The sequence below is a fragment of the Miniopterus natalensis genome, chromosome 2, assembly GCF_054644295.1.
Source record: "Miniopterus natalensis isolate mMinNat1 chromosome 2, mMinNat1.hap1, whole genome shotgun sequence".
Classification (NCBI taxonomy): Eukaryota; Metazoa; Chordata; class Mammalia; order Chiroptera; family Miniopteridae; genus Miniopterus; species Miniopterus natalensis.
In genome coordinates this window covers 128,470,188-128,497,760 of record NC_142082.1, presented here as the reverse complement: position 1 = coordinate 128,497,760, position 27,573 = coordinate 128,470,188, and the positions used below count along the sequence as shown (strand labels likewise).

The 27,573-nt window shown below is 39.1% G+C and overlaps 1 protein-coding gene across 4 annotated transcripts; it reads left to right on the top strand.

Annotated features, from left to right (window-relative positions):
- Positions 1 to 202: 202 nt before the first annotated feature.
- Positions 203 to 25,982, top strand: MDM2 (MDM2 proto-oncogene). Of its 4 annotated transcripts, XM_016199464.2 has the most exons (12): positions 206 to 439; positions 899 to 1,120; positions 1,225 to 1,309; positions 3,609 to 3,683; positions 4,007 to 4,140; positions 5,243 to 5,292; positions 8,275 to 8,342; positions 8,465 to 8,561; positions 9,512 to 9,672; positions 14,869 to 15,024; positions 18,805 to 18,882; positions 22,815 to 25,980. In XM_016199464.2, the coding sequence occupies exons 3-12, from the start codon at positions 1,229 to 1,231 to the stop codon at positions 23,388 to 23,390; spliced, it is 1,476 nt and encodes a 491-aa protein (XP_016054950.1). In that variant the 5' UTR covers positions 206 to 439; positions 899 to 1,120; positions 1,225 to 1,228; the 3' UTR covers positions 23,391 to 25,980. The 4 variants fall into 4 exon arrangements, with proteins under 4 accessions (XP_016054955.1, XP_016054950.1, XP_087670679.1 ...); XM_087814553.1 differs by lacking the exon at positions 899 to 1,120 and having other exon boundaries at positions 9,515 to 9,672; XM_016199460.2 differs by lacking the exon at positions 899 to 1,120.
- Positions 25,983 to 27,573: the final 1,591 nt, after the last annotated feature.

Here is a 27,573-nt window from a genome sequence, read left to right as displayed (position 1 = left end):
GGCAAAGTCCCAAAAATCCCGCGCAAACCAGGCGGCTGTGGGCAGGCCGGAGCCCCCGGGGGAACTCGCGGCGCGAGGGGTCCAGTCACGCGCGCCCAGCGCCCCTTCCCCACCTGCCGGGAGGCGCGCGCCCGCCGCCCGGACCGCCCCTCGCGGAGGCCGCGGCTCAGCCCCCGCCCCAATTGGCCGAGGCCGTGGTTCTCTGACGCGCGCGCGCGCACACAAAGGCCCGGATGGGCCGCGATTTCCGGCGCGCTGCCCTCGGGCGGTAGGGGTCGCGATTTCGGTGGCCCTTGTCCTGCTCGGCTCCTTCTGGGGCATGTGCGGGCTTGTGTTTCTCGAAGGGAAATGGAGCAAGCAGCCGGGCGATGACGGGCAGCCCTAAGCCCTCTGACCGAGGTCCTGCCGCTTCCTACGTCAGGAGCCTACTCCGGACATAGTAAGTTCGAGCGCCCCAGGGGCCGGGGCCCGCGAGTAGAATAGTCGCCGAAGCCCTGGGTGGAGCGCTGCTACGGCCCGTGAGGGGAACTGGGCAGCCTGGGGGAACCGCCGCCCCACTCGAGGCGCGGAAAACCCAGCTTGGTGAGGAGCAGTTGTCGGCCGGGAAGCGCGTGGGCAGTTCTGGGTTTGCGCGGTGACTTGGGTCTCTCCGCTTGCTGGGGCTTCCAGCGTTTTCCCTGCGCGGAGGCTTTGTGCATTTTGTGGAAAGGGTTCGCGTTGGTTTTGCTGGAAGGAGGGGCGCTAGTAACCGCCCGGGGCTCGGGCCCGCGCGCGCGCTCCCGGCGGGCGGGCGGAGGGCTCTGCGCGCAGCTGGGGGGAGGTCACGTGGGCGAGGGGCGCGGAGGCCCGGGCCGCCTCCGAGCTGGGGCTGGAATAATGACAGGTGTCTGCTCCGCAGCCAGTCGGAAGCGGGCGCGGAGTCTGGGCGAGGTCGGGCTGGTTCTGTGGACAGGTTGACTCAGCTTTTCCTCTTGGGCTGGTCAAGTTCGGACACGTTCTGAGTCCGCGTAAGAGGAGCTAAGCCCTGACTTGTCTCCAGCTGGGCTATTTAAACCGCGACTTTTGCCAGCTGTATTCACTGTGGTAACAGGCATACAGCAACCATTCTCTAGTGATCCAGGTAAGGACCCATTTGCAAATGGCTTTAGTTTTAGTAAACGCAGCTTTATTTAAAGGTATTATTTTAAGTTTTTATCGTTTTTTTATTTTCTTCCCCACCCTTAGGCAGATGTGCAATACCAACATGTCTATGTCTCCTGATGGTGCTGTAAGCACCTCACAGATTCCTGCTGCGGAACAAGAGACCTTGGTTGGTATTTTGTCTCAAAGTGTAACTTTAAAAAAAAATTACTTTATGATGTAGTCAACTGAATTCCGTTGACCACCCTAATCATAGCATGGCTCTTTAAGTGAAATTGTATGTACATAGCTTAAATTCTGCTACTCAGGCATAACTGTGGAATCAAAGTTAACTATAAGAAACAGTATTTTCTTAGCTTTTCACCACACTGGATTTAAAAGTGAGTTCCATTCCATTCTTAAGCTTGGATGCTGAAGTTTATTATATGACAGTTTTTTTCTGTTTTGACTGGTTAGCATTTAACTTTTTAAATGGTTCCTAAAAGTCACAAAAGTAATTCATGCTTATAGAAATGTAGAAAGTAAAAAGTGAAAATTCTAGTCTTTTGACTGTCTTTTAAATTTTTAAAAAATGTATATACCCTCGTATATATGTGGACATGTGAATTTTAATGTTATTGTTCTGTTCTAGTAAAATGAGATTAAACATAAGTACATCCATGTCAAATAAAATTACAGAATTGTTTTTAATGGCTGCATAGTATTTCACAACAGTATGCCATTTAAAAAAATGTATGCCTTTACTCTGTTTTAATTGCCTTTAGTTTTTGAGTATTACAAATAGTGCTGCTTTGTACATATATTCTAACACAAGTGTTACTTAAATATTTCTGTAAAAAAGATTTTATAGGCTAACTCATGGGTCTTAAATTATATATATATTTGATTGCTACTGGTAACTTGCTAGCTCACCAAAAGATCATTAACAGTGTGGGGCTAAAAAAAATATTAAAATTTTTCCTCCCACCTTCTAAGTTCTTCTAGCTGGGCTAATAAATTAACAGACAGATTAACAGGAGAAAATCAAAGTTTTAATAAGTGGGCATGGGTAATTCACATAATCATGAAAGTTCCAAAGACAGTGAGGCAACATTGGATGTATAAGACATTTTTGGACAGGAGAAAAGCGGGGATGGGGTATTAGATTTGAGAAATGAGAGAGGGGCAATTTACAGGTATTTGAGGAATAACAAAACTTACTTATTTTTCCTTACTTAGAAGGAAAATTCGTGCTAGGCAACTCAGAAGTGGGGCAGAGGGTATCTAGCTAACTGGTCCCGGCAAGGCCTACTATTTATCATACTTAATTCAAATTAGGCTAAGGCGACATCCTGTGATCTCCTTCCTAAAGCAGGTTTTTCTGTCTGAATCTCTTGGGAAAGGTGGGGTGGGGAGGAATGGTCAGAAATTCTTTCTGAGTCCTTTGTTTCCTGATAAACAGCTTAAAATCAGTATCCCAAAAAGCAGCTTCAGTATAGCAAAACTTTGGTTCCCTTTAGTCTAGTTGGGTGGCCCTGGAATACAGGTCATATGTTTTTCTTTTTTTTTTTTTAAATATACCTGTGTTGATTTGAGAGAGAGGAAGGGAGAGAGAGCTAGAAACATCAATGGTGAGAGAATCATCATTGATCGGCTGCCTCCTGCACGCCCCCTACTGGGGATCAAGCCTGCAACTCCAGCATGTGCTGGGATCAGGAATGGAACCTCGATCTCCTGGATCCTGTGTCAACTCTCCACCGCTGAGCCATGCCTGGTCAGGCTGTTTTTCTTTTTTTAGCAATACCTATCACTTACTGTCTGGTGCATGGTATAGAAGAAGCTCAATAAATGTTTATCAAGTAGATAATTGAAATGGAGACCAACTAAGAGGCAGCATGATATAGTAGGAAGAAAATTGTGGCTTGTAATTGAGGGACATGAGTTGCAGTCTCAGATCTGCTCTTAATTATCTTGTCACCTTGGCTTGGTTATTTAAATTCTCATTCTTCAGGAACCTAATCTGTAGAAGGAAAAGATTGGCAAAAGGCCCCACACTAAAGATTTATTTATTTTTCTTGGATTTTGTAATTTAGTTTATAGTAAGCTCATTGGAATATTCCATTTATGGCTGAGTTTGTAAGGTAGGAAGCAGATGACAAATAGCTGGAGGAAAAAACGTAATTTTCACTGCATTGGCATGGATACTGGCTTTGATGGCAACTGCTAATACTTGAGAAGACTATTTGGATAATAATTAGGTCCCAGCATTTTTTTTCAAACTCCCTAGACGGTCTGTGGTATTCAGTTTATATAGTCTGTTACATTTAGTGAAAACATTATGTAACTTATGATGACTTATTTTTTGAAGGATAACCTTATGAGATTGTTAAATGTGTCTGCTACCTTTATTGAAATTATGGACATGTTTGCAGTGGGGCTTATAGTTTTGTAATAATTTTGGAAGTATAATAGCAAATTTTTTTTCATAGGTTAGACCAAAGCCATTGCTTTTGAAGTTGTTAAAATCTGTTGGTGCACAAAAAGACACTTATACTATGAAAGAGGTAAGCTGAACTAAGAGCTAATGAGATAACTAATGTCTTACTAGCATTTTATTATATTTCCTTTCCTAATATGTAGTACCTAGATATCTGGGCAGAGTTAAGGTTTGAAAAAATACATTTTAAGGTTTTATTTAACTAAATCAGAAGCACTGCCCCTGCCTCCATAAAATTAAAAGGAAAAGATTTGAAAGCAGCTTTTTAAAGGGTTGTTAGTATAGGTAGTTGTGAATGTGGTTGCTGGTTTAACCCTCTTCAGGTAAATATTGAATGTATTTGAAACTAACAATTTTCTTTAATGCGCAGAAATCATATTTCTATTTCAGGTTATATTTTATCTTGGCCAGTATATTATGAATAAACGATTATATGATGAGAAGCAACAGCATATTGTGTATTGTTCAAATGATCTTCTAGGGGATTTGTTTGGAGTACCAAGTTTCTCTGTGAAAGAACACAGGTAAATTTTTCAGTTTAGTCTATTGTAAAAGGCCAGCTGGGTAAATGTTTGAGTTTACCTCCACTCTCATTCCCTTTTGTCAAAGAAAAATTGTTACATATAAAAGATGCTAAAATTTAATTTCTTAGCAGTATAGCATACAGGGTGGGACCAAAGTAGGTTTACAGTTGTATGTGAAAGAGAGTTTATTCTTGTATTATTATTTATTAATTATTGTTTGGAGATGTAATTTTTGGTATTAAAATTATCTTTGACTTGAATTCTGATATGTTGAGAGGTTATATACTAGGGAAATTATTGACTTGGAAAAGGATATGAATAGGAATATTTATTTTTGTGAGTTTAAGGAGCTGTATCATCAGTCCCAAAGGTAAAAAGAAATAGTTGGATTTGGCACTTCCCCCTTAACCTTGAGAATTAGAAATAATATCTTGTGACCAAAAAACATAGCATGATATCAGTGAATACTGGAATAAGTGAATTGTCTTCCTATTAGGATATAAGTTCCTTGAGAGCAGAGATTTGGTTCTATTCTTTTCCCCCAGTTTCTAGAACAGTGATTGATGTATAGTAGGTTCTCAGTCTGTATTTATGAAATGAAGGAATACTGCTTTATCTTTAATACATTTTAAGATCAAGGAAGAAAATCCATTAGATGACTGATCCAAGGTTGATGAAAGTCATAATTAAGTTCCTATAGTGGGTTTTTTATAATGCACTACTTTGTTTAGGTAGTCTACTTCTAAACACAGAGCTAGACAATTTCTGTTTGAAAATAAGTACATATGTTAACCCGCCTTCTGTGTTTATACCCATTCTCTGCGGTTTGTTAAAGTCCAGACAAGGCACATTTCAGGAAATGGAGACAAAATCTTTCAGCTAGAGGGACCCTAGTAGTGATTGTAAAAAGTAGCTGTATTTAATTATTCTGCAACTGATTATGGTGCTTTTTAAGACCTAGAAGCTTGATGTAATTTGAATGCAGTGATTTAAAATTTGGTTTGTGTGCACTAGTTCATATAATGCATTTAAAAGTCTGGTTAACTCCGGTTTAGTACATTTTTATCTTAAAATATACATTTCTTTTTTTTCTCCCTACAAGGAAAATATACACAATGATCTACAGAAATTTGGTAATAGTCAATCAGCAGGGTAAGTTAATTTTTGAATACCATAAACATATATCATGAAAATATTTTTAAGACATTTTGTGTATGTTTAGTCATTTTATAATTATAATTCTCTTTAAAAGTTGCTTTAATTTTAATAAAAATATGATAAATTTAACAGGAAATACATATGAACAAAACAACATAACCCTGAGGTTCTAATGCAGATTTACGATATGTAAGGTCAAATGTCTGTTTACATCAGTTTAAGCCTTGGGATATTAGAGTTAGAATTTGTTTTGAAAGGTAGATCATTTCAAAAGTTCCTGCTTAGTAGAGAAGTGATCAAACCTGAAATGTATTGAAAGGCTTTGGGAAGTAATATATATACCTAGGTAGGACCATTTGAAAGGATGGGTATTTTTTGTTGTTTTTTTTTTACTTTTATAATAGACAAAGCTTTGTTTACCAATTTGTTTAGGCAAGTGGCATTTTACTTTCCTACCTTAAGACTTGTTCTTAACAGGTTATTTTTAGGTTACTTGTCCCTTTAATAATCTGACAAAAGCACTGGGTTCTCATTCTAGAAAGATACACATATATAGTGGTATGCTGGTAAATGTTTAACAACCCATTCTCCAGGGGAAAAGGCCTGATTTGTAGTGGTTGCTGATTTCCATGTTGTAAATACTCCCACCATGGCCATTTGTAGGATACAAACATACAGAATTGGGAAGAGATGTGCATAGTGTGTGCTTGAGTGATGCTAGGAGCTGGCTCCAGTACACCACAGATTCCTTAAAGCCCATTCTAGGAAGTCAGTTGAGAACTGTTCTCAAAAAAAAGAAAAAGAAAAAGAACTGTTCTCAGAAGCTTTACTTCCCAGAACCCAATATGTACTGACCACTCCTTTGTGCTCCTACTATTCTGTATTTAAATTTTGTTATAATGCTTTGTTACAATTGTTTACATTTCTTTTTTTAAAAAAAATATGTTCTTACTGATTTTAGAGAGAGAGGACGGGAGAGGGATAGTTAGAAACATGGATGAGAGAGAAACATTGATTGGCTTCCTCCTGCACACCCCCAACTGGAGAGTGAGCCCACAACCCGGGCATGTTCCCTGACTGGGAATCGAACCGGTGACCTCCTGGTTCATGTGTCAACGCTCAACCACTAAGGCACACCAGCCAGAGATATTTCTTTCTTATGCCCTGTTCAGGTCTGCATTCTGCATCACATACACACAGTACAGTGTTTTATTAATACGGTGTTTAGTAAATGTGTTGAGTACTTATTCTTCCAAAGTTAGGATTTAAGACCCAGAAAAGGGCATCACCATCGGTGATTATTAGTCTGGTGACTTTATTATTTTACAAAGCTCTTTATGAAGTCAAATGAAGGCAAATAAACAACTATAGATAGTATCTGTAGTAGTTTTTTCAGTTTTCTGAAGTATTATCTCTGATGTATTCAGTTAAACTGACCTTGGTAGAATTTTGAAAAACACCAAAAAATAAACAAACATTGGTAGATTACTAAGAAAATTATGGTAATGAGATGGCAACTTGTAGATTACTTATGTTATTTCCATTCTGAGTTTGTTTCAGGTTTCAGTTTAGTAGCATTAGCTTTAGAACTCATAGTGTTCTAAACCTTGTCACACCTAAGTGCTTCCTTTTTCATTACATCTGCTTTGTAATACCTATTATACTAAAAATATGTATATGTACAACTTAAAATAAGTGTAATACCTTCCTCATACAGAAGAAATAAACTATTATGACATTGTATATAATTTCAAATTGTTAATACTCAGGCCTGACTTCCCATTAAGGTGAAAATGTCTCGGAGGGAACAGTAAAGCACATTGGATTATGATATTTAGTAATTTGTATACCTAAAACTTTGACTTTTTGAGATCTGTGCCTGTATATCCAATTAAAAACTAAACTCACCCACCTGAATAGGTTTCATCCACTTTAGTTCAATATCTTCTCATTCAAATCTGTTTGTCTTCTGCAGTTTCTGTCTTGGTGAATGGTACCACCCATTTATCCACCCAGGGTAGAATCTTGGAATCCTCTAATGCCTTTCTCCCTTGCCTTGTATATCAGACACCCTGATTTTTACCTTTTTCATTTCTCTGGAATTGATCTTTTTTCCATGCCTTAGTTTAGGTTTTAATACTTTTTCATTAGTAATACTAAACTAATACTTAGTTTAGGTATTTTTGTAGTTAATGTCCAATACTGGTTTTCCTGCCTCCGCTCTTTTTCTATTTTGCCTGTGCTTAAAAAGACCATTTAGGGGTTCTTTATTGCTCTCTGGATAAAATACTTGTGCACTAGCAAGTCAGTTTTATCTTTTGGATTATACCTTTTTTTTTTTTTTTGAAATATATCTTTATTGATTTCAGAGAGAGGAAAGGAGAGGGAGAGAGAGAGACAGAAACATCAATGATGAGGGAGTCATTGATCGGCTGCAGCCCACAATCTGGGCATGTGCCCTGACCAGGAATCGAACCTTGATCGCCTGGATCCTAGGTCAATGCTTAACCGCTGAGCCACGCCCGGCTGGGCTGGATTATACCTTTTTAATGGGGAGTGGTTGCAACAGTACCTTAGGGAAGATTCTGAAGTATCAGCTGGAAAGAGTGCGGAGAAGCGGGATTGCCAGCATGAGTGTTCCTTGCAGTTTTCATCCTACTTCTACACCTTCTTTGAAACCTTTCCTGATTCCTTGTTCCTCATACCCCGTCCTGTCCCTCCCAAAAAATCATTCTTCGCCACTGATTTATCTTACACTTTTATTGTGTGTGTTATACTTTATAATTATTCTCATGTATCTTCTATATTGAAAGTGGTTATCTTATGTACATCTCCAGAGTCTAACACAGCGATGGCACCTGGGAGACACATATTTAATGTTTGTTGAAAAGTTAAATTGTGTGAACATTTTGTCCTGGACTATCTATTGAGTAGCCCTTTCTTAGTTTGTGCTTTTCTGTTTTTATTTTCTATCAGAACCATCAAATTTAGGCACATCTGTGAGTGAAAACAGGAGTCACCTTGAAGGTGGGAGTAATCAAAAGGTAATTTTGAAATTAATTCATTCTAGTAAGATTCTTGGAAATTGGAAAGGTTACTAAAACTGAGAATTAACTTTCTGGTGTTACAAGTTAAGATGTGTGTCTTTTTTCCTTTGAATGCTTAGGATTCTGTGCAAGAGCTGCAGGAAGAGAAACCTTCATCTTCAGATTTGGTTTCTAGACCATCTACCTCATCTAGAAGGAGAACAATTAGTGAGACAGGTATTTTTGAATATTTGTCATTTTCAGACAGCTTTTTAGTGTTCATTTTCTAATGAAATTAGCACATTTAGGCTTAATGAAATTGTGCTTTTTTATTTTTATTTAGGTGAATGAATTTCTGAGTTTCATTCTTAGTTTTATGTGGTTTATTTGGTTTAAAAATTGCTCTCTTGGCAACATTTTTCTGGTTGACCACAGCAGGCATGGTTTCCTTTGCCCCCTGGATTTTATAGTTAGCCAGCTTCCTAGTCAGGATAACAGAGGACAAGGAGATAAACTCTGTTTCACTCATTGTTCTTAGTCACCTTAGCAGTTAAAGTATTTGTTTCTAATAAATGATAAAACATCAGTGAGTTTGAAAACGGCAAATAGCGTCTTAGAAATAAAGACAAGATAAAGAAAATAGTTGAGAATTTGAGAGGCTGTTGCCTAATCAGAAGTCATCATAACTAAAACTATATGAATCAGGTGAAAGAAGATCAGTGACGTAGAGAAACCCAGATTAGAATCTTGTACATAAGGACAGAGGATGTCTTATTAAGTACATGGGGCTGGAACAAAAAGGTTAGTTATTTGGGGGAAAATTCGATTTGTATTTGTAACTTATGCTGAAGTGAATTCCAGATGTACCTTCTAAGTATATTAAGCATTTTTCAGAAAAAAAAAGTCTTGTATCTTAAAGTTTGATTTATGACAGAAATCCTAGATTATTTGTTTAATATAAACTGTGGATAGATTAAATTGTGACTTAATGGAGATAATGCCCTGAAAGAACTTTAAAAGGCTTTTAAAAATAGTTCTCTGGACAAATCCAATGAAACATTGTTGACTTTTGAAACAGCAGTTTAATTTTATTGGAACTAAATTTTAGTACAAACAGGTATCTCATGACAGCTCAGTTTCTAAATAAATCTGTGTAGCAATTAACTTGTTTTTCCTTACATATCCAGAAGAAAACTCAGATGAATTACCTGGTGAACGTCAAAGAAAGCGCCACAGATCTGATAGTATTTCCTTTTCCTTTGATGAAAGCCTTGCTCTGTGTGTAATAAGGGAGATACGCTGTGAAAGAAGCAGTAGCAGTGAATCAACAGGGACCCCATCAAATCCGGTAATCTTCTTGTTTAAATAAAACGACTTATTTTAATAATACTATTTTTTAAAATCTAAGTTTGGCAGTTCTAATATTCAGGTAGAATGCACATATATGATATGCAGTTGCTACTGTATACAGTGGTACATTTTTTTCTCCTCTTTTTTCTTTTTTTTAATATTTATAAAAGTTGATTTAAACCAACCTGGTGCCAATATGCCAGGGAGCAAGATCTCAAATGCTCCTGGTAAGTTTTTTTCCAAATAAACATATGTAGATCTTTATCCCAACCCCAGGTTTGGGGAGAATGGTGTAAGGTAGTGGAGTTGCATTGAGATGTGTTGGTAAAATTAGTACCAATATTAATAGTTATTAATGTCACCCTATATATTGGAGAATCTTGCAGGCCACAATACTAGTAGTAAATTCAAATAAATTAGAGTATAGGGTAGTCTGAGAATTTAGAAGTTTTGTGTGTGTGTTTTTTTTAAGATTTTTAAATTGATTTTTAGAGAGAGAGAAACAGTGGTATGGGAGTATAACGTTGATCGGTTGTCTCCTGCACACCCCTGACCCGGGATTGAGCCCCAACCCGGGCATGTGCCCTGTCCAGGAATCCAGCTGGCAACCCTTTGGTGCATGGGATGATGCCTAACCAACTGAGCCACACCAGCCAGGGCAGAATTTAGAAGTTTTTTTTTTTTAAAAAAATAAGGTAACAAAAATGAAAATTTGATTCAGTTAGATATTTTAGGATTCTAAGGCAAATTTGTCTTGACTATTTAGAATAAAAATATTATTTTTACTATAGTTGCCAGCAAATAAGTTGGCAGAGTCTGAGCTTCACATTTGCCATATGTAGATCTAGACATCAGGAAAGTCCGTTTACTAGTGCTGTGAAATGGGTATATTATTGCATGGATGACAGATACCAGTACTTTTTGACTGATAAAAATTCCAAAGTATTAGCCAGGAGTAAAATTCTTAAGAGATGTCACTGAAAGGAGTTCTGTGAAGTTTTTGCTAATAAGAGTACTTGGAAAATGGAATATTTTCTTGTCATTAAACATTGGTCTTTAAAATTTTATTAAAATGAGAACATTTGTGATATTGCAGTGCCTCGTGGTCCTTATTCTGGATCTGAGTGGTTATTTTTTAGTTCTCTAGAAGATGTAAGGGACTGAACCAGTTGTGATAGTAACCCTATTCTTTTTATGTATTCTTGTTGCTTGTATTTGTTTTTCTCTTCCAAAGCAGTTATTTTGTGGATATAGATGTGAACACTTCAGTTAGTATTTAGTAGAGCTGTTACTTATGTAGGCCACTAGATGGCATGGGTAGAGCAAGTTTATTCAGTAGATATTTAAGTGTCTTTTCTATGCCAGGTTCCATTTGGGGAGATACACCATCAGTAATTAAATAATTAAAACATTTAGTAAATGCTGTGAAAAAATAAAGGTTTTTGAAAGCAGATATGTGTGATCTGAAAATTGAATCCATTAAAAGAAAACTTGATGTGTATACAAACTTCATGTTCGGATAATTGTATTCCTTACAATGTCCCATTAAACTTAGTTTTTTAAAAAGTTGTTTGAGAAATGATATTTAAAGTCCTTGTTGCTTTCTACCTGGAACCACTGCCTTATCAAAGCAATGTAGAGGCAATTCCTTTTGTTTTGTTATTTCTATCCTACACTTTCTTCAAAAGTTCCTTTCTATTAGAAATCTTGTTTTTCAGGTTAAGTCCCTAGTTGTGAAAGCTTTTGGTAGGGCAATTTTAAAATTTATTTTACTTCATATAAGAATGTTATAGTCATCATTTGGTCTCATCATTTACCAATTTGTAAATGCAGTTAAAGGAAAATGTATTTCCCTCCCATCTTTTCTTTACAGTTTAACAAATTTCTGGAACCAAGGCTATAGATTCTAGGCTCTATACCAGGCAGTTTACATGATATTTTATTATCTCAGCAGCTTCAAACTTTATTTAGAGATGGGAAAACTGTGACTCAGGGGTTTCAAATAATTTAAGATCCCTTAACTAATAACTGTCACAAGTGGAATTCAGATAAAACCAGGGATTTCTGACTTAAAAATGTAATATCTTTCTAAATCAAGCCTGTCTGGTGCTTTTAAAATATACAGTATTTAAAGTTTCTGGGTCATTCTCTTTAGAACATTAGCCAGAACTTTTAAAAACTTTTAATATTACTTTTTTCATAGTGCCCTAGAACCAGGGTGGGCAATTTTTTTCTGTAAAGAGCCAGATACTAATATTTTGGGCTTTGTAGGCCATATGGTCTCTGTTGCAACTACTCAACTTTTGCCATAAGGCAAAAGCAGCCATAAATGACAAGTAAATAAATACGCATTGCTGTAATCAATAAAAGTTTATTTATAAAAATTGCTGTGATCAATAAAGCTTTATTTATAAAAATAGATGGGTGCTGGGCCAGTTTGCTGATTCCTGCCATAGAGGATGCTTTCTGGGACTTAGTTTTTCTTGTGATTTACCCTCTTATTCTAAACTTAGTGTACTAAAGACTACTTCATTGAAATACTGTATCCAGTGTGTTGGGTTACTTTATTAAAGATATTGTAGTCTACCTTGACTTCTGATTTTATCCTGATTGTTAATAGAGCCCTTGTTAGGAATTAGAACTGCAACTTGATGAATGCTGCTTTTACTACTGCTTTCTTAACCTCACTTAAAAAAACACACCAGTATTTTGACTTTAGTGGTTATAAAATAATATACTTTGGCCCTGGCCATTGTGGCTCAGTTGGTTGGAGCATCGTCCTATACACCAGAAGGTGGTGGGCTCAACTCCTGGTCAGAGCACATGCCTAGGTAGCAGGTTTGAGCCCCAGTCAGGGTGTGGGTGTGTACTGGAGACAGCCTATAGATGTTTCTCTCTCACATCCTCTCTCAAAAATCAATAAAATAAAACAATATACTTTGTTTTTGTTTTTATAAATGATGGAAACCTTATTAGAGATCATTTAATTTAAACTCCTTTCATAGATGAAGTAACTGTTGCCTTTATATGTTAAATATGTCCAAGGTTTAATAGCTACTTAGTGGCAAACCTAGAATAAAAATGTATGTATCCTAATTCCTAGACTTTATATACTTTGTCTAGTTCTAGCCTTTTGCTTTGCATGTGTTCCTACCCTTAGCCACTGACAGCAAATACTTAGACTGAAGGTCTTATTAGGTTCTTATCCTAGTCTAAATTTTTTTTGGATTTCTAATGACTGAAACAAAAAAGATTTAAACTACAGCTTCTGGAAGAACCATTTGTTCTTGCAGGTCTTCGGACTTGACCTTGGCCTCCCATTGGGACTTGCATTTCAGAGCAAGGTCTTTGGAGATGTCCTTGTTGACAACAGTTTTGTCCAAGGGGATACCCACAGAGTACTCTTGTGGGCATGAGGTGACTGTAGTTATAAACTTTCACAAAAGACTTGATTTTTGTCTTGCTAGCAGTTTTCTTCTTGCCCATGGCAGCTGTCAGTTTGCAGCGACAGCAGTCAATTCCAGCCACCAGAGCATGGCTGTAGGGGCTGTCTAATGTGCTGTCATCGGTGTTCACGTCTGGCCAGGAACAGGATCAGTGTTCACATCTGACCCGGGTTGCATAAACTTGCCCATTTATACAATAACCACTCAGGGCTACAGCAGAAAGGAAGTTTTTACACTATTAGTTAGAGACCTAAAATGAGGGATCACATTGGCAGATACAGAATTTTTTTCTGAAAATTTTTTTGAAATAGCTTTCAAAAAATTATTTCTGAAAGCTCCTCCAAAGAAATTCTCAGAGTTCATTATAAAACATAAATCTCATAATTATTGTTGTAGCTACTAGCATCCTTCCAATCTGAAGATATAAAAATGATTAAGACACAGTCTTAACTTTTTTTTTAATCCTCACCTGAGGAGTGAGGGTATTTTTTTCATTGACTTTAAGAGAGAGTGGAAAGGGGGGGGGAGAGAGGAAGAGAGAGAGAGAGAGAGGAGCAAGGGACACATTGATTGGTTGCCTTCTGCAACGCCCCAACCCATGGTGGGGTTTGAACCTGCAACCCAGGTATGTGCCCTTCATGGGGAATTGAACCTAAGACCAATGCACCACAGGCTGATGATCTAACCACTGTGCCATGCCAGCCAGGGCAACTTTTTAAAAAAATCCTTATCCAAGGATATGTCTTTTAATTGATTTGAGAGAGAGAAGCATTGATGTGAGAAACATCAATCAGGTGACTCCCACATGTTCCCCGACTACAACCTGGGTATGTGCCCTGACTAGGAATCGAACCCACCACCTTCTGGTGTACAGGATGACATTCCAACCAACTGAGTCACACCAGCCAGGGCCATGGTCTTAACTCTTAAAGTGAGCATAATTCAGATAAGAAACAAGTGTTCATAATTATGTTTCACGTAATATGTGTGGGGAAATATAATAAGTAATATATAAGTAGTAAAAATAATAAAATAAAGTAAAATAATAAAAATAATAAAATAGTAAAAATAATAAAATGTTCATAGAGTTTTTTAAGATATGATTTGACAGAGACTTTGGCAAAAAAGGATGAACAGGTCTTAAAAACTAACGCAGTTAGGGAAGGTGGAAGTTGAAGTGCCAAGTTTGGTTGAGGAAACAACCTAGATCTGGCTGATAATTAATATTTATGGGAGGAAGGGAGTGTCTTGTTGGAGATAAGCTGAAAATGTTAATATAATCATATTGTATTATATGTTGAATACCAAGGAGATTTGCCCTTTTTCCTAAATGAGGTGTTTTTTCAAAATGTTAAATTCAGTCTTTCTTTAAAAAAAAAATCTTTATTGGTTTCAGAGAGAGGAAGGAAGAGGGAGAGAGATGGAAACATCAATGATGAGAGAGTCATTATCGGCTGCCTCCTGCCCGACGCCTACTGGGGATTGAGCCCGCAACCCAGGCATGTGCCCTGAATCGAGCCATGATCTCTTGGATCCTAGGTCGATGCTCAATTGCTGAGCCATTCCAGCTGGGCTATAATGAGGTTTTGAACAGGGAAAATGATGTAGTAATGACCCAGAATCTTAATCTAGTGTCAGTGTGCAGGATAGAACTGAGGAAGAGTTAGGCACAGGGATGATTTAGGAAGCTGTTACAGAGGCCAACAAATAATGTACAATGTCACTTTTTTTTTCCTCGATGTTTCTAGGATCTTGATGCTGGTGTAAGTGAACCATCCGGTGATTGGATGGATCAAGATTCAGTTTCAGATCGATTCAGTGTAGAATTTGAAGTTGAGTCTTTCAATTCAGAAGATTATAACCTCAGTGAAGAAGGACAAGAACTCTCAGATGAAGATGATGAGGTAGTTTTATTTTCTGTAATTATTATCTAAAATTTTTAAAGTATTTTTCATATTTGTTGACTTATGACATTGAAATAATATATTCAGATTTCACTTTAAATACTTGAGCTTGATTTGTTCAAACTAGAATATTGTTACGTGGACTTCAGGCTTTGTAATTTCTTGTCTGATATATATATATTTTTAAATTTATCTTTATTGTTGAAAGTATTACAGATATCCCTTTTCCCCCTCATTGATCCCCTCCACCCTGCATCCACCCCCCCAGGCCTTCACCATACCAATGTCTGTGTCCATGAGTTACGCATATATGCATATAAGTTCTTTGATTAATCTCTCCTCACCCACTCCCCAACCCCTGCTTTCCCACTGAGATTCATGTCTGTTCCATGTTTCTATGTCTCTGGATCTATTTTGCTCCTCAGTTTATTTTGTTTATTAGATTCCACATATGAGTGAGACCATGTAAAATTGAATTAGGAAGAATCAGAAAACCTGAATAGGCCAATAACAACTGATGAAATGGAAGCAGTAAAAAAAAAAATAACTTCCAGCAAACAAAAGCCCTGGTCCGGATGGCTTCACAGGGGAGCTTTCTAATTCTTTAAGTTGTTGGGTTAGATAGTTTACTAAAAATGTTTCTTGCTTTTTGAGGTAGTCCTGTAGTGTTATGAACTTCCCTCTTAGGACTGCTTTTGCTGTGTACCATAGATTTTGGGTTGTCATGTGTCATTTTCATTTTTTTTCAGGAAGTTTTTTATTTCTTTCTTGATCCTATTGGTAACCCATTCATTGTTTAATAACATGCTATTTAGCCTCCGTGTGTTTGAATGTTTTTGAATGTTTTTACTATAGTTGATATTTAATTTCATGTCATTGTGATCTAAGATGCTTGATATGATTTCACTCTTCTTGAACTTATAGAGTCTGGTTTTGTGTCCTAACATGTGGTCTGTCTTTGAGAATGACCCACGTGCATGAACGTATATTCTGCAGCTTTGGGGTGAAATGTCCTATAAATGTCAATTAGATTTATCTCATCTAGTGTGCCATTTAGAGTCACTGTTTCTGTGTTGACTTTTTGTCTGGAAGATCTATCCAGTTAAGTCAGTGGGGTGTTAAAGTCCATGACTATGACTGTACTGCTGTTGATCTCTTCCTTAAAGCCTTTAAGGTTATTATTGATAGGTCCTTATTTATTGCCATTTTAATTCTTTATGCCTGTGTTTCTCTATTTCTTGTTATTACAGCAGTACCTTTAACATTTCCTGCAATGCTGGTTTGGTGGTGATAAACTCCTTTAGTCTTTTTTTGTCTGGGAAGCTCTTTATTTCACCATCTATTCTGAATGACTGAATGATAGCCTTGCTGGATAGAGCAGTCTTGGTTTCTGATCCTTGTTTTGCATTACTTTGAATACTTCATGCCATTCTCTTCTGGCCTGTAAAGTTTCTGATGAGAAGTCATCTGACAGCCTTGTGGGAGCTCCTTTGTAGGTAAAAGGTTGCTTTTCTCTTGCTGCCTATAATATTCTCTTTGTCTTGAATTTTTGGCATTTTAACTATGATGTGTCTGGGCATGAGCCTCTTTGGATTCTTCTTGCTTGGGACTTTCTGTGCCTCTTGAACTTGTGTGACTTTTTCCTTTACCAGGTTAGGGAAGTTTTCTGCCATTATTTCTTCAAACAGGTTCTCTAACCCTTGCTTACTTTCAACCTCTTCTGGCATTCCTATAATGCAAATATTGTTACATTTCATGTTGTCCCACAGCTCCCTTAAACTGTCCTGTTTTGAAGTTTTTAAAAAATATATATAGCTTTATTGATTTAAAAGAGAGGCGGCAGGGAGAGGGAGAGAGATAGAAACATCAATGGTGAGAGAGTCATTGATTGGCTGCCTCCTGTGTGCCCCCCATTGGGGACTGAGCCTGCAGCCAGGACTTGTGCTCTGACCAGGAATTTTGAACCTCTGTCTCCTGGATTATAGGTCAGTGGTCAACCTCTGAGCCACGCTAGTTGGGCTGTCCTCTTTTTTAATTGTTTTTTCTTTTTGGATCTATGATTGAGTGTTTTTTTTTCTACCCTGTCTTCTAATTCACTGATCTAATCCTTAGCTTGTTCTAATCTGCTGTTTATTCCTTCCAATGTATTCTTTATTTCTGCTATGTCATTCTTCATTTCTGACTGGTCATTTTTCATAGTTTCCTTATCTTCTTTCATGCTGTTGAGCATCCTTACAATCAGTAATCTGAACTCTGTATTTGATAGATTGCTTATCTCCATTTCATTTAGCCCTTTTTCTGGAGACTTCTCTTCTTTCATTTGGAGCTTTTTTTTTTTCTTCCCCATTTTGCCTGCCTATTTGGGTTTGTTTCTACATATTAGGTAGGCTTGCTAGGACTCTCAGTCTTTTTGGAGGGTCTCTGGTGCAGGCCAATGTCAAACACTGTTTGTGACTGGCCTTGAGGTCCCCTCTGTCGGGGCTGGGTGCATTTGGACAGGATCAAGATGCACACCACAGTCTGCTTTTCCAAGGCCCAGGTCCAGAAGCAGATCAGGCAAAGACTCAAAGCACTCTGAAGTCTGCCTCTGCCTGCAGGCTGATTAATCTGATTCTCTTAATGAGCTTCAGGCTGTAGAAACTCCAGGGGTAGGGTGAATGGTTTTCCAGCAGGGTGGGGTAATTGCTTCTCCCTCAGGCAAAAGGTGCTTGGAAGGTAAATGTCTGCCTGAGAAAGATGTCCTCTGCAGTATGGGAGAATGATTCAGCACAGGAATCCAGAGGGGTGGCCTTGAGCTCTATCTCCAGAGCCTGCAACACTAGATTCTCCTCACAGAGCTCCAGTCCACTCTGCCCGTCCTTTGCTGGAGCCCAAGGTGCGTGGCTGCACACAAAACTTTGTGCATTGGCTCTTTAAGAGGGAGAGTGCCTGCATTTCCAGCCGTCTCTCCCTGGCAGACAAAAACCCTGCTGTTTTTCACAGCCAGATGTTATATGTGGGCACCTTTCTCAGTTCTGGTGCTCTTGGCTGGGAAGCACAGCCTGGGGTTTAGGCCCCAGAGTCCTTAGTGGGAACCCCCCACAGCTGAGATATCCCTCTGGACCTTCAGCTGCTGCTTGTGGGAGCCCAGCCATCCCTCTTGCACCTCCACACTTCCTGCCAGTCTCTATGTGGTCTCCACTTTTCCTCCTTGGTTACGATGGTGCCCTCCAGCTCGTCTTCAGTTGCAGTTGATTATTCAGGATGGTTTTTCTATATTTTAGTTGTAATTCCAGTTTGGTCCTGGGAGTCAGTGTAGCTTCCACTCAGCCTGCTGCTGTCTTTAATCTCTCCTGATTTATATTTTTATAAATATGCCAAGAAGTAAGTAGACCTGAATGAGCATTGTTATAATAGTCTGCTCATTAAAAATACTTAATTTGGTTCCCCTCTATTAGTGTTAATTTACTTTTTATAAAAGTGAAGCATGCGTGCAGTTATATAAAGTCACATAGTATCTCTAGATCTGTTGCCTACATTTCTAGCTGTTTCATTGTTATTTAATAATGTTTACAAAATAAGATGCTTGTACTGAGTATTTTGCTTTCATTTTAAATATCCTATGTGACTTTTTACCATATTGGCTCAGGATTTCCCTAATCTCCATTTCTCCCCTTTTACATTCCCTCATTCCATTTGACCTTTGTCTCAGAATTTCTTATATATAGTAGTACATGCTATTTCTTTAGAACTTACTAAGAAGCCTTCTTGGTAGAAAAAATAATGGATTTATTTTATTAGGTATATCAGGTTACTGTGTATCATGCTGAAGAGAGTGATACAGATTCATTTGAAGATGATCCTGAAATTTCCTTAGCTGTAAGTATACATCTGTTTTTAAGGTGTCAAAAAATTACATTGAAGTCAAGATTAGAATATGTCTAGTCTACTTCCCCGTCAGGCAATTTTTATAAAGTTAAAATCTTTAAAATTTTAATGATTGAAAGCATTTTTGTTCTTTTATTCATTATGTTGGGATCTGTTGCTACATTTCTTTAGTTTTTTGAGATGGAATTTGAACTTTTAAAGAACATTATTATGGAAGGTGATCTAAGATGGCGGTAGAATAGGCAGAAGGTACACCCACCTCTTCCCAGGACTAAACTGGAAATACAGCTAAAATATAGAGCAATTAACCTGAATAACCAACTGAAAACTGGCTCAAGGGAAGTCTTATAACCAAGGATTTATGGAATAAGCCACATTGAGACTGGTAGGAAGGACGGAGATGCAAAAAGGGCTGGCCCTGCTCCCATGGGCCGCAGCTGAGAGTCTAGAGGGATGTATCAGCTGCAGAGGTTCCCCTTTAGGAGCTGGAGTCTCAGTCCGAAACCAGCCCTCCAGCCTAGAGCACCAGAGCCAGGAAGAGGTGCCCATATAACATCTGGCTGTGAAAAGCAGTGGGATTTCTGTCTGCCAGGGAGAGGTGGGATTCTGCTAGAAATTCAGGCACCCTCTTAAAGGGCCAACACACAAAATTTTGTTCACAGCCACTCACCCTGGACTCTGGAGGAGGGAGAGTGGAGCAGACTAGAGGTGTGTGAGAAGACGGGGGTGAGAGCTAAGGGGACAACCGCTGGGACCTCCTGTGCTGAGTCCCTCTTCCTCATCACAAACCCTGTCGTTCTTGGGTGGAGCATGCCACTCCATGCAGCATCTGCCTGGGAGAAAGCAATTGCACCACCCTCTGTTCTCCTGGTAGGCTTACCCTGTGGAGCTTCTGCCCTGCTAAGGAGTCAGCAGCCTGGGCTGGGGCTTAGTGGTCTGGGCAGACTCAGGGTATGTCAGTGACTGAGTTGTGTGACTTGGGGGCAGGGACTGTTGCCGTCACTTTCCGGTGATCCTGACTGGTGCCTCCCCTCACTGTAGATCCGATAATCCCATTCTCCTCGCTCTTGATGGCCCCACCCTCTTGACTCTTGGTGGTTCCACCCTGTCAAGGTCTGGGCATGATCCTGGACAGTGAGTTGTGTGACTCTGGGGTGAGGACCATACCCCCCAACTTTCCCCACACCTGACCAGGACCTCCCTCTCTGTGGACTCCCAGCAGCCCCTTCCTCCTGAGATCAGGCTCCTGGCAGAATCTAGGAAAAAAGACCTGAGTTGTGTGGTTCTCAGGAAATTTTTCTCTCACATGCCCAACCAGTGCAGAGCCTTCCCGTCACACTGCCAAATCTTAGTTTGTTTAGGCCTGATAAACTCTGCTTTCCTCACCCTGACTACTCCCTGAGACCCTGCCCACCACAAAGGTGTATGAGGACTCAGTGGGTGGCAGCTAGACTTACTATACCCTGGGACATTTGCTGAGTGGTCTCAGACCCAGCACTGGCACCAAGATTGAACCCATATAGATATGTAGAACAACGCTTCTTGCCCCTACCTGGGCACTCAGAACCTATTGCATGCAACTGGAGGACTGCCAGAGGTTCTTTTCAGTGGCTGAGGCTAACAGGTAGCCGGCAGGCAGAGGCAGGCGGAGGCGGACCTTGCGGTTTCTAGGGACTTTTGCTGACCAGCCCCCGGGTCCAATGCTGGTAAAAGCAAGCCTTGGCACACAACTTAATCCTTCCTGCACACACCCAGGCCCAGCAGAGGCAGCCACAAACCATGGATCACTTTGCAGCTCCAAACAGGTTGCCCAGGGCCAGTCATAGACAGCATCTGACATTGATCTGCACCAGAGTCCCTCCCAAGAGGCCTCACAGACAACATCAGAGCAGGATCCATTAAGCTTCACAAGTGGCATATCCGAAAGATGTTGGCAGGCACCAAACACTGATGAGCTGAATTCTGCTTCATGTGGTCAGCACCTGCACAGCAGCTTGTGCACTGTGGTCGGGATTGATTCTCACAGTCAGCCAACCTGAGGGTTGACTGCACACATGAATGGGCCAATAGCAATCAAGAGTCAGTTACAACAGGAGAGCCCACGTAACCCACACAAGGGACATATCTGGATCACCCAGTGCAGGTGATCAAGGAGACTGCGCCAATGGGTCCCACAGGACACCTACTACATAAAACCACCCTACTAAGACTAGGAGACATAGCAGATCTACCTAATACACAGAAACAGAGGAAGCCAAAATGCGGAGGCAAAGAAACATGCCCCAAATGAAAGAACGAGAAATCCCCAGGAAAAACGAAATGAAATGGAGGTAAGCAATTTATCTGACAGAGTTCCAAACAATGGATATAAGAATGCTCAGGGCACTTAGGGGGATAATGGATGAAATCAATGAGAACTTAACCAAAGAAACAGTCAATGTAAAAAAGGTCACAGAAACCGTAAAGAAGAACGCGTCAGAAATGAAGAGTACATGAGGAGGAATAAACAGTGGGTTGGATGGTGAGGATCAAGTCACGGATTTGGAAGACAGGGGAGAAGAAAACGCCCAGTCAGAGCAGCAAACATAACATTACTATGGAAAACGTCACGTATGTACAGCATACACAATAGCTCAGGTATACTTATCACCAGCCTCTAATAGTTACCAAAATTTGCCAGTCTTGTTGATTATAAACATTTTTATATTATTTGTATTAGATATGCCATTAAAGAAATTAAGACTTAATATTACATGCTTCACTGGGTTCCTGAGGTATTGGAAGTTTTTTTAACGGAATATTTGCTTTAATTTCTGTTAATATTGCCTTTTATATTTGAATAGGAAATCTAACTTTTCTTTCTGAGTTGAAACAGTTATCCAGATGCAAAAGTGAAGTTGTAAAATTTCTGAAAATTTTTTTGCTATATTAGAACATAATTCAAGTAATTAGACTCATTTGATGTCAAGTTGAGTGCAGTGTTTCAGATACAGATTTTGCAAATTTTGAGGCTTTTGGAAGCACCCCCAACCCCTGATATTACAAGACCTTTGTCTGGTTTTATCAGTTATAAGAAACTTAATTCAGCTTGAAAAAACCAATGTGAAAGAATGAACATTCTCAACGTTTCTTGCTAATGTTTTATGTCATTTGTTAGGCAATTTAGATATGGTTACATTATTCATGGCAAGATAGGCAGGACCTTTTATGGCAAGTGTTACGTATAGTATCCTCAGGCAAGAACCGTGATTCAGTTAAGACAGGGAGATGGGGATGTTAGGGTAGTTCCTTATCCAGACTGCATGGTGAGAAGGTTTGAGAAGTAAGTTGGGATAGGGAAAGCAATGAGCACTTACAGAGTTGAGAACATGGGGAAGGCTGGACAAGTAAGGGGCATACATTTTGGATAGTGACAAGGATGACAGATTTTAGCTGGCAGTGATTGTTGAAGAATGTTTCAGCATTGCTTTTGTGGGTGAAGTTAGGGAACACTCAGCGGAGAGCCCTGGTTTAGACCACTTCTAAAGGAGTCAATGGCCGATTGAGTGGTCATTTCATCTAGATTGATTGGGTGGACTCGGGCACTGTCCAGGGTTGAGGCTTTAAGGGAGTGGAGTGGGTATAAGTCTCATTACAGAATAGATTTACCCCATAGCATTTGTTTTAACTCACTGAACCAGCTGTGTATCTGTGTCCTCCAACAGATAACTCTATAGGTGCATGGTTAAGAGTTTAGCTAGGAAAAAGTACTTAAAAATCTCATACTTGAGGAAAGACTGTTTACTTGTTGAATGTTTTATATAAACATGTAATGCTGAAAATTGAGCTGTGTGATACATTTACCTTAGACATATTAATGTTACTGTTAATATGACTAGTCACTAAAGGGTTACAGAAACTAACTCTGTCTTATTTCACTGAAGGACTATTGGAAGTGTACTTCATGCAATGAAATGAATCCTCCTCTTCCATCACATTGCAACAGATGTTGGGCCCTTCGTGAGAATTGGCTTCCTGAAGACAAAGGGAAAGAAAAAGAAAACATGCCTGAGGAAAGCAAACTAGAAAACTCAACACAAGAAGAAGAAGGTTTTGATGTCCCTGATTGTAAAAAAAGTACAGTGTGTGATTCCCAAGAATCATGTGTTGAGGAAAATGATGAAAAGATCACACAAGCCTCCCAGTCCCAAGAAAGTGAAGACTATTCTCAGCCGTCGACTTCTAGTAGCATCATTTATAGCAGCCAAGAAGATGTCAAAGAGTTTGAGAGGGAAGAAACACAGGACAAAGAAGAAAGTGTGGAATCTAATTTTCCCAGTAATGCTATTGAACCTTGTGTGATTTGCCAAGGCCGACCTAAAAATGGTTGCATCGTCCATGGCAAAACAGGACACCTTATGGCATGCTTTACCTGTGCAAAGAAGCTAAAAAAAAGAAATAAGCCCTGTCCAGTATGTAGACAACCAATTCAGATGATTGTGCTAACTTATTTCTCCTAGTTGAACTGTTTAGAAAAGTAGCCTAGATTTGCCCTGCTGAGTGTGCCTCAGCAGTTGAGCTTTGATCTAGGATCCAGGCGATCTCCGTTCAGTTCCTGCTCAGGGCACATGCCTGGGTTGTGGGCTTGATCCCTGGTCTGGGGCATACAAAAATAAGTTCCACTTTCTCTTAAATGAGAAGTACAGTGTCTGATCTCTTAAAAAATATTTTGGAGATCCAAGGTGGTGGGAGACAAGGTGGATGTTACATTCACCTTCCAGGACCAAACTGGAATTATAACTAAAATGTAGAACAATCTGAATAACCAGCTAAAGTTTAGCTGAACAGAAATTTTATAACCAAGGACTTAGAAGAAGCCACATAGAGACTGAGAGAGAAAATGACTGACTTCAAGAAACCACCAGCCCCGGCCAGGTGGCTCAGTTGGTTGGAACATCATCCTGTACACCAAAAAGTGGTTTGTCCTGGTCAGGGCAAATACCTAGGTTGCAGATGCGATTTCATGTCAGCGCGGGAGGCAGCCAATCAATGTTTCTCCTCCCCCACCCATTTAAAAATCAATAAAAGCATCCTCTGATGAGGATTAAAAAAAAAAAGGCATATTTTATTTAAAAAAAGGGGGGGGGGGGAAGAAACTGCCAGAATGCTACTGTAAACTCCCATTTCAAAGAAATGGTGTGGTGTTTGTAATGGATAAATTTGAAGAGACAGCCAGTAGTAGTCTCATCTGTGACATTTCTGCTTCTGATAAGATCTTTTAAGAAAAAAATGCACTTTTTATTTTAACTTCCTACAACTGTATGGTTACCACTTGGTAATAAAAACAGCGCCCCTCCCCAATACTTTCAGGAGAACATTTAAAGTGTAACTTACTTAGTACCTTTCATATAAAGAGAAAAGTTTGTGTAAAAGACTTAATATTTAAATTTTAGATATTCTTAAACCTTTCGATCCTTAGTTTCTGTTTTCAGAACCTGTTAAAATACTCTCCGAACAAAAAAGAAATTGGCAGTTATATTTTCTCTGCCAGTAAAAATGTTCTTGTCCAGCTTTGGTTTAGTAAAGGATAGGTGGTAATGTCAGTTTGAGAATAACCATCCTTTACCCACAGACAAAACTTTAAGACTCCCTAGTACAATGTAGACTTGTCCTAGGCATCTTAACCTATATGTCAGGCTCTTTTTCACACCTAATTTCATGATTTAGTGCAATCTGTTGTTTAAGTTGAAAAATTGTTAAGGCACTTTGAAGTGCCTTCGTGGGCTGGGTTTCACAGTTCCTGGTAGGTTTCAGACCTTTGCTTACGCCCAGTTTTGGAACCAGTGAATTGACAAAGAGTAATTAAGAAATTTAATAACAGCTGGAAATGTCATAACTTTGCTCTAAATAGTCTAGAAGTTTTGCATCACGTTTCATCAAGAATGATAGGATCAGAACAAAGGATTCCAAACTATCTCAAACTGCATAGGTTAACATCTTGATTTATATTTAAATATGAATCTTTAGCAAAATAAATTACCACTTTGATTGAAGGTCCCCGTGTTTTACTCCCGTGTATGACAGTTGTACACCCTGAGGTACGACAGTAAAATCGACTGAACTGTGTGTAGAATAGAACTGAAGGATAATTTCACACAGCAAGTTTGTGCCAGTTACTAATTAAACTGTAAAAACAAAACTGCACACGTGACTTACCCATGTATACACATGCAAGTAGGAAACAAATGGCTGATGCAGTTATTACCTTAGCCATAGAGTGGCCCTCAAATACAGTAAAGCTTTATTAATTTGGGATTTGTAATACTTCAAGTATAGAACTAAGTAGAATTAATCTTTTCTGAGGAGAGTTGGTAGTAAAAATGAGATTATAAACACTACATTTAGGGTATGTTAATGCAATGATTGTGCTATTTACAGAACATTGGTAGTAAAAATGAGATTATAAACACTACATTTAGGGTATGTTAATGCAATGACTGTGCTATTTACAGAACATTCGGATCTGTGCAAATAGTCTCTTTCAGGCCTATGCATTGCTAATGTAGTCTTGATTGTCTAATCAAATTTTGGTTTAGTATACTTAAATTTATTGATTTACAAGTTAAGGATTTATTAAATGTTTAAGAATTGTTTAAAGAATGTGATTATTGGATCTCAAAAACACTTAATATTTTCCCATAATAATGAGTCTTGTTAAAATAGAAATTATATTTGAATACCATCTGTTTGTGTAACCAGAGGTACAAGTCTGAATATGCTTGGTTTTGGAATGGCCACGCCTGCCCACTTTGGAGGTACACATATCAGTGAGCAACCTGATGTAATTGGGAGCCTCCAAGGTACTGAGTAAGGCCAACTTGAGAGAATGTTAAATTTTAATAGGGCCATGAAATGTGTTTCCCCTCATCCTGTTCACATGGTACCACATTTCTTTCTGGTCGTCTTATGTGGTTTCTCAGCAAGTAATAGTGAACTGTCTCTCCTGGAAGGGATGTAGCCTGGGCAGGGAGGGGCTAGCTAGCCACTGTGCCACTTGTCAGCATGAAAAATCCCTCTTGTGATTGCCTGTAACTTCTTTGGGTCATGTACGAAACTACATTCCTGAGGTCAAGAACCTCTTCTTGATTGGGATACACATACATACAGGTGCTCAGTAAGAATTTATTGAATGAGTCAAAGCACTGAGACTGGAGTCTTGAAGCTGACTTTAAAGCAGGAGCCTGTGGGCCCCCAAGCCAGACTAGGGTTAGCTGTTGGCATCATTTAGTTTAGATTTTTATTTTTAATAAGGGTTCTAAAGACACTGATTAGTGTGGGTCTGTAGGCTCGTGACGATGACTGCAAGTTATGAGGTGTATTGTGAGAAGTTTGTAGTGGCACTTTATGGTTGGTTGGGTTCTGAACTGGGTTTTGATTTAGCATTTACAAAAATTTCTTCAGCTTAAAAAATACCTGTTTAGATTGTGGCCATATTGTCTAGGATATAGTCAGCTTTCAATTATATGTAATAGGGAATTTTTGACATTTACAAATGATGTTTTAAAAGGATAAATATCCACTAGAAGGTGTTCAGAAGTGTTGAATATGTTAAATTGTAAAATGGATTGTAGCCAGCCTAATAAAAACCAAAAGAAAATAGAACAAGAGCAGTGTGAAGTGGAAAGCAGATGGAAGGCCCTACGAGTTCAGTAATTAATAGGTAATGCATTTGGAATGATATATAAAAGTATTGCTAAAATAATACTGTTTGGGATAAGAGAACCATAATTGTTCAATTTTTCCATTACTGACATGTTAGATGAATTTCATTTCTCAGCTAAATTTTAGTACTTTTGTGTGTTTTAAAAAATGTTTTTATTGATTTTAGAGAGGAAGGGAGAGGGATAGAGAGAAACATCGGTTGCCCCCTGCATGCTCCCTACTGGGGACTGATCCTGCAATCCAGGCCTGTGCCCTGACTGGGAACTGAACCAGTGACTGCTTGGTTCGTGGGTCGATGCTCAACCACTGAGCAACACTGACCGGGCAGTACTTGTGTGTTTTTGATTCACACCCTAACCTAGGCCACACCTAGTATTGGGCCTTTTGTCGAGAACACAGTCACATCTGTCTAAATTGACTTCACCGCCTATGGTCTCCCCCATTTTTGGTTCATATATGGGAAAAAACTTTATTGCTTGTTGGATATTATCTCAAATGTGCTGCCTGATCATTTTAGACTTTTAGAGCTCTAGGTGCTTCTTTTTCGTCATTCTCTCACCTTTTGTAGTGCAACAAAGTTCATTTGCATCCTGACTCTCCCAAGACTTAATTTTCATACTATGGAGTGGAAGGGGCTAAGTTCTAATAGCAAATCTGATACTTGCTTAGTGCCCTTAGAATTAGAGACAGTAAATATATAATAGAGCCTAGGATTCAGTCTGGCAGGTAGTAACGACTTCCAATAAATCAGATGTTTAATCTCATTGCATCCATTCATGACCACAACTTCCAACACTCAGCTGAGGTAACCTTGAATTAGTCCTGTCTTTTTTCCCTGCATTGTCTCAGCTCAGTACTCTTCACCTTCACTGACATGCCGCTTTGTCCCCTGCCACAGCAGATGATTGTAGCATCCTTTCATGCCACCTTCCCCCAGGTGCATTGTGTGCACAGTAGGCATTCAGTAAAGGATACTGATTG